This window comes from Oncorhynchus mykiss, chromosome 6 (genome assembly GCF_057628025.1).
Source record: "Oncorhynchus mykiss isolate SJ-2025 chromosome 6, ASM5762802v1, whole genome shotgun sequence".
Classification (NCBI taxonomy): domain Eukaryota; kingdom Metazoa; phylum Chordata; class Actinopteri; order Salmoniformes; family Salmonidae; genus Oncorhynchus; species Oncorhynchus mykiss.
Genome location: NC_143027.1, coordinates 31,526,198 through 31,538,362, shown reverse-complemented (window position 1 = coordinate 31,538,362; position 12,165 = coordinate 31,526,198). Strand labels below are relative to the sequence as shown.

The window sequence follows — 12,165 nt, the reverse complement described above, 5'->3', positions numbered from 1 at the left end:
CTCCTGTGTCCAACCATCTTTATGTGTATGCCATGAACAGTTTATTGAAAAAGTGCATGTAATTACATTAGTCACCCAGCAGTTGCAAAACAGCATGCATCAGACAGTGTGGAGAACAAGTATTGATACACTGCCGATTTTGCAGGTTTTCCTATTTACAAAGCATGTAGAGGTCTGTAATTTTTATCATAGGTACACTTTAACTGTGAGAGACGGAATCTAAACAAAAATCCAGAAAATCACATTGTATGATTTTTAAGTAATTAATTTGCATTTTATTGCATTACATAAGTATTTGATACATCAGAAAAGCAGAACTTAATATTTGGTACAGAAACCTTTGTTTGCAATTACAGAGATCATACGTTTCCTGTAATTCTTGACCAGGTTTGCACACACAGCAGCAGGGATTTTGGCCCACTCCTCCATACAGGCCTTCTCTAGATCCTTCAGGTTTCGGGGCTGTTGCTGGGCAAAACGGACTTTCAGCTCCCTCCAAAGATTTTCTATTGGGTTCAGGTCTGGAGACTGGCTAGGCCACTCCAGGACCTTGAGATGCTTCTTACGGAGCCACTCCTCAGTTGCCCTGGCTGTGTGTTTTGGGTTGTTGTCATGCTGGAATACCCAGCCATGACCCATCTTCAATGCTCTTACTGAGGGAAGGAGGTTGTTGGCCAAGATCTCGCGATACATGGCCCCATCCATCCTCCCCTCAATACGGTGCAGTCGTCCTGTCCCCTTTGCAGAAAAACACCCCCAAAGAATGATGTTTCCACCTCCATGCTTCACGGTTGGGATGGTGTTCTTGGGGTTGTACTCATCCTTCTTCTTCCTCCAAACACGGAGAGTGGAGTTTAGACCAAAAAGCTCTATTTTTGTCTCATCAGACCACATGACCTTTTCCCATTCCTCCTCTGGATCATCCAGATGGTCATTGGCAAACTTCAGACGGGCCTGGACATGCGCTGGCTTGAACAGGGGGACCTTGCGTGCGCTGCAGGATTTTAATCCTTTACCCCGTAGTGTGTTACTAATGGTTTTCTTTGAGACTGTGGTCCCAGCTCTCTTCAGGTCATTGACCAGGTAGTTCTGGGCTGATCCTTCACCTTTCTCATGATCATTGATGCCCCACGAGGTGGGATCTTGCATGGAGCCCCAGTCCGAGGATGATTGACCGTCATCTTGAACTTCTTCCATTTTCTAATAATTGCGCCAACAGTTGTTGCGTTCTCACCAAGCTGCTTGCCTAATGTCCTGTAGCCCATCCCAGCCTTGTGCAGGTCTACAATTTTATCCCTGATGTCCTTACACAGCTCTCTGGTCTTGGCCATTGTGGAGAGGTTGGAGTCTGTTTGATTGAGTGTGTGGACAAGTGTCTTTTATACAGGTAATGAGTTCAAACAGGTGCAGTTAATACAGGTAATGAGTGGAGAACAAGGGGGCTTCTTAAAGAAAAATTAACAGGTCTGTGAGAGTCGGAATTCTTACTGGTTGGTAGGTGATCAAATACTTATGTCATGGAATAAAATGCAAATTAATTACTTAAAAATCATACAATGTGATTTTCTGGATTTTTGTTTTAGATTCTGTCTCTCACAGTTTAAGTGTACCTATGATAAAAATTACAGACCTCTTCATGCTTTGTAAGTAGGAAAACCTGCAAAATCGTCAGTGTATCAAATACTTGTTCTCCCCACTGTATATGAGCCTGCTGCCTCTGTAATGTCCAAAGGGTCAAAGTCAATGTTTTGTATTGGATGCTGTGCCTGACCAGGTTTAGGTATAGGTGTAGGTGTATTTTCTCTTCATTATACATTTCAAATTGAGTGTCAATGTCAGTTCATCAATGTTACTCCTCCCGAGGATGTAGATTTCAAAACCCACAAGACATGCTTCACACAGAGGTTTCATGCGCCTCCCTCCTGGTGGTCAATGTAGTTATCTTCCTGCTGGGGGTTTGTGGGAATGGGATGGTCATCCGGATCGCTGGTCTCAAGATGAAGAAGACAGTCAACACCACCTGGTACCTCAGCCTGGCCGTCTCCGACTTCATAATCTGTGCCTGTCTCCCCTTCAACATCATCAACACTGTGACAATGGACTGGATCTTTGGGCTGTTCATGTGCATGTTCACCTCTTTCACAATGTTCCTTAACATGTTCAGCAGCATCTTCCTCCTGGTCTTCATGAGTGTTGACTGTTATGTAATGGTCGTATATCCAGTTTGGGCCCAAAACCAGTGTACCGTGAGGATGGCCTCTGCAGTTTTGGTCCTTGCCTGGGTCATCTCTGTTGCACTCAGCATTGCCTCCATAATGTTTTGTCATGTCACCACAGACTACACAACAACATGCTTTAACAATTGGGATGGGTATCCCAAAATATCCATCTAATTGTAGTTGTGAGTCGATTTGTCAGCGACTTTGTGCTCCCGCTCCTCCTAATCATCTTCTGCTACTCTGTCATCACCCTGCAACTGAGGACCAACAGGATTACCAGGTCCTCCAAGTCCTTCAGAGTCATGACTGCCCTGATAGCCATGTTCCTCATCGGCTGGCTGCCCTGCCATGTCTTCATTATACTGCAATCCGGAGCCAGGGATAAAGCTTATCTAACTGTTATTCCTGAAGGTCTGAAGATATGATGGACTAAATACATACTAACCAACGTCTGGTGTATTTTTACTACCATACAACATTTATTTCAGATTGCATGTTTATTTGGAATCGCAGTCTTTTACTTCCATTCTATTACCTTATTTATAATCACATTACATTCATTCCATACAAAATACATTCAACTGTGACACCCCTTTTGAGATAGTGCTAGCCTGTCAATGAAAGCAAAAAACACTCAAAGTTAAAGTCCTATGTCAAAAATAGAAGAGATATCTCCCATTTACTTGTTGCATTATAAATATATTTGTAATTTTGTTGCACGTACTATAAAAAATATATGTGTATATTTTGGAAGGAATTTTTTCTTTCATTGCACTCTTTCTACATGTGACCAATAGAGACACGCACACATTATACATCAGTCAACATAAAATGGTGGGTGTACAAAATCAAATGCTTCACTTACAGATTATTTTGATGTATATTAGCTTTCTATTCTCTGTTGCACATTACCTATGGCTGGGACTATTATATACCTGTACATGTAGCTTGTTTTGCGATACCAAAGCAATCGAGAAAATGGGGTGCGTCACTTTCAGCATTACTACTCACCTTCAACAAAAATGATCAGGGATCGTATATCAAGAAAAAAAAGCATTGAGGGGAAAACTCTCATCTCATATCATCTATAACTTGAATAAATGCCTTTTGGGCCTTTGGGGTAGTAAGCGTGCAGCTACAGTACAAGCTACAGCTGTATTAACCTTACAGTGAAACACTTTTTGGATCATATTCAAGTTAAATAAATGAAGACAAATATTATTATCTTATTATGAAGACAAATATTATTATCTTATTATGAAGACAAATATTATTATCTCTTAGTTATTAAGTCACTCAAACAGAGACACAATATTCATTTTGATTGATTTTGGTGTGTTTGAGTCATTATAGGCAGGCAAATTTGACTGCCCCCACATAAAAATGTATAATTTGAAGTGTTAAACTATCAGGGTATGCTTGATAACTCCACAATATTGATCTAACGTGCCTCAGCCACACAGTGAGGTGGCATACAATTATTGATTGTTAACCCTGCCTCTTCCCAGCCTGTATTAAGTTATGAGCCAAATGGAAATCTCAAACATTCGATCAGTGCATTGCACTGACACAATATTTGCAATAATTGCATAACAACATCCTTGGTATTTTGTTTCATAAGCTCGACACTAGTGTGTCTGATGATGCATTAAGCGGACAGTTTAACATCAAATATCATCAATAATGTATTCACATTACCAATAATATTTGATATTAGTAATCATTTTATTTTCCCTACATTTCAACTTAAAGCCAACAGTTAGCTGACAGAAAAGGCACCACATTGTAATTTTGCTTCAAACCACCATTATAAGGAAAGCAACAAGTTCTGCAGAGTGATTTAGCAGAAGTGGTAGTTTCAAAATAGCGCTGTTTGCAGAAAACTCCATTCAATAAATCCACAATAAATGTATCATGCGCAGTGTGTCTGGCTGACCACATCTGAGGAGACCAAGGACGAACAAGCTGTCGATGAGTCGAGGCTAGTTATTGAAAGGGCTGTCTTGACAAGAGTCAGGAGTGTTCCATAGAGCCTGATGGTCAAAATAAACTATGTAGAGTTAATTATTTAGTGTTCCAGAGCTGTTGCCAGTAACCAAAAGGACAGCTGTAATGCACAGATGTAATGACTCAGTAGGACTGATGCAGCACAGTTTTAAGAGAGGCCACTGCTTCAGAGAAGCAGAGCAGCTGTTTGATAGTGCTGTATTACCTCTTCTTGTTAGAATACTGCTGAAGTATGAGGAGAAGAGTGAAGATCTAGCCTCATGGTGTGTCCACAGGGGTAGACGGAGAGATGAGTGTTCAGTCCCATTCATTACCTCCTATAGATGGACACAGGGGTTTTCGCCAACCAAATCCAAGTCCAATAGTACGGTTTTGACCACCTCCTAATTTTAAATATAGTGGCTCTCAAACATACTGTATTCAGCAAGTTGAGGTATAGATTTTTCATATCTAACAAAACAAAACATTTAGTTGAAAATGACAGATCATTAAAAGGTTTTGTGACATTTCAAACCATTTCATGAAAGAGTATTTGTTCTCCTAATCAATACGGTTGTGTGCCTGTCAGTCAAACAAATAAAGGAAAGGGATGTGAGAAAGAAGGAGACAGAGAAGTGGTGGGGAACAGAGAAGTATATTAAATAAAAACGTATTTCCTACACATAGATTTTCAGTTCATGTGACTTTTATATTTGAAGCCATTTGGACATGGATGACATGAATTAATCCTAGAACGAAGGGAAGGGATAGAAGAACAGAGTGAGAAATGGAGAGAGAGAGAGAGGGAAAGGAGAGGAGATATTATCTCAGAGTGGGTCGGTACTCCTTCGGCACCCCGGCCATGTTCCTCTTCTTTAGGGAAGCGTCCACAGTCATGACCAGTTCGTCAATGCTAGTGCGCATCTCAGGTGTGTACGGGTCATAATCCAGTTTACGCAGGCCGGAGCGCTTGAATTTACCGTCCTTCTGTCCCTCTACACAGAGTAGGCGTTCCTCGGCCACCTCCAGGTCCAGAAACAGGACCATGTCCTTGAGCTTAGAGAACAGCTCCCTCTTCAGCTCCTCAAAGTGGACCACATGGACATTCCTCCCATAACGCAGCCAATCCAGTGTGTGGGACGCCCACCAAGGAGCATAGTTCTTCACAAACTCAGGCCACTCTGCAAAACAACACAGAACACCAGAAGCAGATTAAAAATAATCGAGTTGTGTGAGAAGGCCTAAAATCTTAAATAAGGGTACACAATTGATCTCTAGCATATATCAGTTATATTCAATGTAAATAATTATAATCCAAAATTGGAAGAAAACACCTATAAATGGGGCACTATTGGCTGTATGAGCAGCCCAGCAAAAAGCAGGAAAAAATACAATTTGAATATAATATTAGAATACAATCTCTGCAGCTCTCTACATCCCCAGGGAACCCAAGGTAGTGGATCCATTCTCCCTGCAGAAGAATCATCAAACACTGATATTATTTCATTTAAGAGGTCTGGTGCAATTCACCAAGTGTAATCACAGCACATAATGCCTTCTCTGAGACCCGGGCTTCCTTGGGGGGATTAAATGAATGACACAGAACAGAGCAAGTCTTTGTCCTTTTAACAGATAGACCTGCTGCAGTCTGAGAGGCTCAGGATTTACCACCAGGGTCAATGGAGAGCTTCAGGGGCGGGACATACTGTAGAGCAGGGGACAGCTAGGATAGGGATCTACTGTTGTGGCACCAGTAGGTCTACCAGCACCCTACAGTATACATTGTCCTTCAGTTGACTGCTAAGACAGTTCAGTGCACCATACCCTTTTGGAATACTTTACTGCAGAAACCTTTCAATCTTTTATAAGCCACAGTCCATAAAGGAGTTGGCAGGCGAAACCAGGGCTGCTTTAGCATGTACCTTTATTAGGAGGAGAGGGATGGTTGTTAAAGTGTAAGTCTGCTGAGTTAGCAGTGCAGGCTTGGGGATTCAGATGATATGAGAGTGGAAGTTATACTGCCATAGTGAGCTTCAGAAGAACATTGCACGTTAAAGGGCAGCAGTGAAGCAGAGAAACAGTTCTCTTATCAGATAGCGAAACCAAATCTGGAGAGCCAAAACACCACAGCTATTGAATTCCTCTTGACAAACCTCATGCATTGTATGCCATGAAGCATTGGTAAATACAGTAGGCAGTCCTAATCCGAGTAGGATAGTACAATTCAACCATTTTAATGTAGTATGTGAATGGATAGAGGTTTGTTTGTTTGTCAGTCAGTTGGTGTTCAGTTACAGTGGCCATGGACCAAGGTTGTTGAGCCCCTCTGGACATCAGGAAGTACAGAATGTTAGCCTATAAGGGGGGCAAAAAGCTAATACAGTACACTGAAATGAGCTGTGTGAATAACTTAATTATGTAGCTAAGGGACATTTGTTGGTTTAGGGATTGTAAGATAATATTTTTGACAAATTCAATAATTTGACGTAATCATCCAGAGACCACTTCCGAATATGACACATAGCCTACCGATACTTATGCATGTGTAACATTCAAATACTATCGCCAAAATAATTTGTTTTGGATTCAAGGTAATTGTGAGGCTGCAGTGCATTAAAAGGCGTCAGCAACTCTAACAGTAACTCTAACGTCATCATAACAACCTACAGTACAGCCCCCCTCTAAGGCCTGGGGCCGGTGATCACACAGCTGGGGCCGGCTCTTACACAATGTCCTGCTGAGTCAGAGGTTCCATCTCAAATGGCACCATGTTCCCTATTTTGTGCAATATACAGTATAGGGAATATGGCAGGGTTCCCCAATAGACAGCGAACGGGCCAAATTTGTCCCGTGGGTAATTTTATTTGGGCCCCCAAGTTGTTGGACATAAAAGACTGTAAAATCACCAGGAAATCAGCTCAAACTCATTTTTATTTAGAAAATATGTTCCCAAACTTACAAGGGATTTCAGATAGGAGCTGTGGTTGCCATGGTTACTGACACACTCTGAAATGTGTGGAGGGAAACATTTATAATATGAGAACATACCAAAAACAATTCTGCCCATTGGAGGAGCTGAAAATGAGAAAACCTTACAACATGAGGCCAAAACCCCATCATATCATTCAGATATTGAAAACCTCTGTGGTTGACCACATTAGTTAATAAAAAAGACATTATAAGGAATAAGGTTTTGAAGTGTCTGTCCTATATCTAAGAGTTCTAAGAAAGCTCAGGAAATATTTTTGTTTTGTTTTTACACACATTTAACCCCTTATTTTGGTTGGCACAAAACTACATCCATTCATTTGTATGGGTCATGTGACACATGTGTCTATCTTTCTATAGAATGGGCTTATTAGTTTATAGGCCAAACCGTTTGGATGCTACAGACATTTTTGTGAGAAGAACGATTTTCGGGATGTCTCCCGGTCTGACAAAAAGTAGCTTTTGCCACTTTCCACCGCAGATGCGACATAGGTTGATGTGCTGAATTTAGACGCAGCCCACGCAGGAAAAAAAACAGATATCTCTAGCTTAATCTGCTGGGTTTTGATGGGGAAATGTTTATTATGTTACTTAGATTAAAGCACGGGTGCATCAGCAAACTCTAGGGGGTTTTAATAAAGAGAGAGCCACTGAAAATGGGCATTCAGTAGCATGATGGGGAAAAGGCATATCCACAGTATGCCAAGCCTGTTCATATCTGTTGATTTCACTTAGTCATGACTCATCAATAATTTACATCACATACCCTTATTACTGTGTAATTATACTAATGTAATTACTGTTACAAGTATTGTAATTACTAATGCTTGTACTTACACTGTACTTACAGCAGTAACCCTATTCATCTTAGCTCTAACCCAAACTCTAGCTTCATGTCAACACCTCAGCTCAACCCCAACCCTAACCCTAAGTAAAGTATAAGTACAGTGTATTAAAGAGCACTGTAATATAAAGTATAACTGACAGTTGATTAGATGAATAATTTTCATTGCAAGACAGCGGAAGGACACAATGCACAAATACAGTAGGTCGAAAAAAGTACAAAAAATAAGCATTGGCATTCGCTGAGGACGAGAGACTGAATTGTGGACACAGTGACAACATGTTGTCATCATTGGCTAAAGTCTCACCTTTCCCTCTCCAGTGGGCCTGAGAGGCGAATCCAATATGGCCGCCGTACTTGCGGTTGAACTCAGCCATGAGGGCTTTGTAAGGGTTGCGGATCATGACGATGCTGGCGTCAAAGGCTTCAATCTCCTTCTTGCCACTCTCATGTGTTTTAATGCAGATGGTCCTACCACTCCGCCAATGGTCTCGCTCACCTTTGAAGCCTTAGAAAAAAGTATATATATACAGTACCAGTCAAAAGTTTGGACACACCGACTCATTCAAGGGTTTTTCTTTATTTTTACTATTTTCTACATTGTAGAATAATAGTGAAGACATCAAAACTATGAAATAACACATATGGAATCATGTAGTAACAAAAAAAGTGTTAAAAAAGAAATCCACATATATTTTATATTTGAGATTCTTCAAAGTAGCCTCCCTTTGCCTTAATGACAGCTTTGCACACTCTTGGCATTCTCTCAACCAGCTTCATTAGGCAGTCACCTGGAATTCATTTAAATTAACAGCTGTGCCTTGTTAAAAGTTAAAATAATGTATTTCCTTCTTAATGCGTTTGAGCCAATCAGTTGTGTTGTGACAAGGTAGGGGTGGTATACAGAAGATAGCCCTATTTGGTAAAAGTCCAAGTCCATATTATGGCAAGAACAGCTCAAATAAGCAAAGTAAAACGACAGTCCATCGTTACTTTAGGACATCAACGTCAGTCAATGCAGAGAATTTTAAGAACTTTGAAAGTTTCTTCATGTTCAGTCGCAAAAACCATCAAGCAGTATGATGAAACTGGCTCTCATGAGGACCGCCATAGGAAAGGAAGACCTAAAGTTACCTCTGTTGCAGAGGATGTGTTATTTCATAGTTTTGATGTCTTCACTATTATTCTACAATGTAGAAAATAGTAAAAATAAAGAAAAACCCTTGAATGAGTAGGAGTTCTAAAACTTTGGACCGTTAGTGTATATATATATATGGAAATGCTTAAAGTGTATTTTTTACTGTGTAAGTGACTGAATGACTTCCCAACTGGCCAGTACCCATGCCATATTTTATGTCTAAGTGAGGCCTACAGTACCTTTGTTGTAGAGGGAGCCATCAAAGTAGTAGCTGCCTGTGTAGAAGCCGGTGGCCAGCTCTATGAGGTGGCGGGCCCAGGTGTTGCCAGCCCCGGGGAAGCTGGCCAGAGCAATCAGCTGCTTGGAACGCGTGGGCAGGAAGCGCCGGTCCATGCAGCGGTTATCTGAGGGAACACAGGATAGAACACAGGTCACACACGTGATACACAATAATGAATGAGAAAATTAAATACACAGACTTATTTGTGTTCCTTACTAAAAAATAGTCTTATTAACCTGCCACAGAATTGAAATTGCTGGACAGTGAGGGAGAATGTCAAAGGGTCTCTGTACTTTATCTTGACAGTAGGAATCTCAAATGGCTTCAGTAAGCCCCTGAAGGACTGGTGAACATAGACTGCTCTTTCAGGTTCAAACATCCTAGACCTAGAGCAGACATGTGTTTCTACTATAGAGGACAACACATGGCAAAGGTCATGTATAATGCCTTTGAAATCCAGTCACTGCTTCAAATGTCCTGCACTGTAAACACAAATCAATAACTTACTTGTAACAGATGACATTCACATTCTGACTGTCTCTGAAACTCACTTGGATAATACCTTTGATGATTCAGTGGTAGCAATACATGGTTATAACATCTACCGTAAAGACAGAAATGCCAATGGGGGTGGTGTTGCGGTCTATATTCAAAACAGTTCCTGTATAGCTTAGAGAGGATCTCATGTTAAATACTGTTAAAGTAATATGGCTACAGGTTCATCTGCCTCACCTAAAGAACATTCTTGTGGGAAGCTGCTACAGACCACCAAGTGCTAATAGTCAGTATCTGGATAATATGTGTGAAATGCTTGATAATGTATGTGATTTCAACAGAGATGTTGACTGGATTTCATCAAGAAAAAACTTCAAACTGTAACCAGTGCCTGCAACCTGGTTCAGGTTACAGCCAACCGACCAGGGTAGTTACAAACAGCACAGGAATGAAATCCTCAACATGTATTGATCACATCTTTACTAATGCTGCAGAAATGTGCTTTAAAGCAGTATACAAATCCATAGGATGTATTGATAACAATATAGTAGCCATATCTAGGAAAACCAAAGTTCCAAAGGCTGGGCATAATATAGTGTATAAGAGGTCATACAAAAAGTGTTGAAATGATTCTTATGTTGATGATGTAATTAATATTTTCTGGTCTGTGGTGTGTAATAAGGAGCAACCAGACGCTGCCCTTGACACATTTATTAAATTAATTATTCCAGTTACTAATAAGCATGCACCCATTAAGAAAATGACTGAAAAACAGTTAAATCCTCTTGGATTAATGAGGAATTTAAATGTTTTATGGTTGAGACGGATGAGGTAAAAGATATGGCAAATAAGTCTGGCAGCACAACCGATTGGCAAACGTACTGCAAATTGAGAAATCATGTGACTCAGCTAAATAAAAATACAAATAAACTGTACTATGAAAAAAAATATATATAAAGAATGATGGTAAAAAGCTTTGGAGAACCTTAAATTACATTTTTGCCAAAAAGGCAAACCCGGCTCCATCATTCATTGAATCAAATGGCTCATTCACAAAACCCACTGATATTGCCAACTACTTTAATGATTTTTTCATTGGCAAGATTTGCAAACTTAGGCATGACATGCCAGCAACAAACACTGACACTGCACATCCAAGTATATCTGACCAAATTATGAAAGACAAACATTGTATTTTTGAATTCCGTGGTGTGGAGTGTGGAAGATGTGAAAAAAGTATTGTTGTCTATCAACAATGACAAGCCACCAGGGTTTGACAATCTGGATAATAATAGTAGACAATATTGCCAAATCTTCAATTTAAGCCTACTAGAAAGTGTGTGCCCTCTGGCCTGGAGGAAAGCTAAAGTAATTCCACTACCCAAGAATAGTAAAGCCTCCTTTACTGGCTCAAAATAGCCAACCAATCAGCCTGTTACCAACCCTTAAACTTTTGGAAAAAGTTGTGTTTGACCATATACAATGCTATTTCACAGTAAACAAATTGACAACAGACTTTCAGCATGTTTATAGGGAAGGACATTCAACAGCACTTACACAAATGATTGGCTGGGAGAAATTGATGATAAAAAGATTGTGGGGGCTGTTTTTTTCAACTTCAGTGTGGCTTTTGACATTATCGATCAGAGTCTGCTGCTGGAAAACCGTATGTGTTATGGCTTTACACCCCATGCTATATTGTGGATAAAGAGTTACCTGTCTAACAGAACACAGACGGTGTTTTTAAATGGAAGCCTCACCAACATAATCCAGGTAGAATCAGGAATTCCCCAGGGCAGCTGTTTAAGCCACTAACTTTATTCAATCTTTCCTAACGACATGCCACTGGTTTGAGTAAAGCCAGTGTGTCTATGTATGGGGATGACTCAACACTATACACGTCAGCTACTACAGCGACTGAAATGACTGCAGTTAGTTTCAGAATGGATGGCAAGGAATAAGTTAGTCCTGAATATTTCAAAAACTAAAAGCATTGTATTTGGGACAAATCATTCACTAAATGCTAAACCTCAACTAAATCTTGTAATGAATAATGTGAAAATTTAGCAATTTGAGGTGACTAAACTGCTTGGAGTAACCCTGGATTTTAAACTGACATGGTCAAAACATATTGATGCAACAGTAGCTAAGATGGGGAGAAGTCTGTCTATAATAAAGCCCTGTTCTGCCTTCTTAACAACAATATCAACAAGGC

General features: G+C 40.3%; 1 protein-coding gene and 1 pseudogene across 3 annotated transcripts in view; one reads left to right on the top strand and one right to left on the bottom strand.

The window, feature by feature from the left end:
* Positions 1-1,889: 1,889 nt before the first annotated feature.
* LOC110525732 (chemerin-like receptor 1) lies at positions 1,890-2,644 on the top strand (annotated as a pseudogene).
* A 35-nt stretch (positions 2,645-2,679) lies between these two features.
* The window catches only part of LOC110525733 (sialate:O-sulfotransferase 2), an 80,885-nt gene continuing 71,399 nt past the window's right edge, over positions 2,680-12,165 (bottom strand). For all 3 annotated transcript variants that reach the window (XM_036979876.2, XM_090237654.1, XM_036979877.2), the window contains 3 exons: positions 9,415-9,579; positions 8,345-8,545; positions 2,680-5,386 (listed from right to left, as the gene is read on the bottom strand). In XM_036979876.2, coding sequence (XP_036835771.2) covers positions 5,028-5,386; positions 8,345-8,545; positions 9,415-9,579 — 725 coding nt within the window. In that variant the 3' untranslated portion in view covers positions 2,680-5,027. The remainder of the gene's footprint in view (positions 5,387-8,344; positions 8,546-9,414; positions 9,580-12,165) is intronic.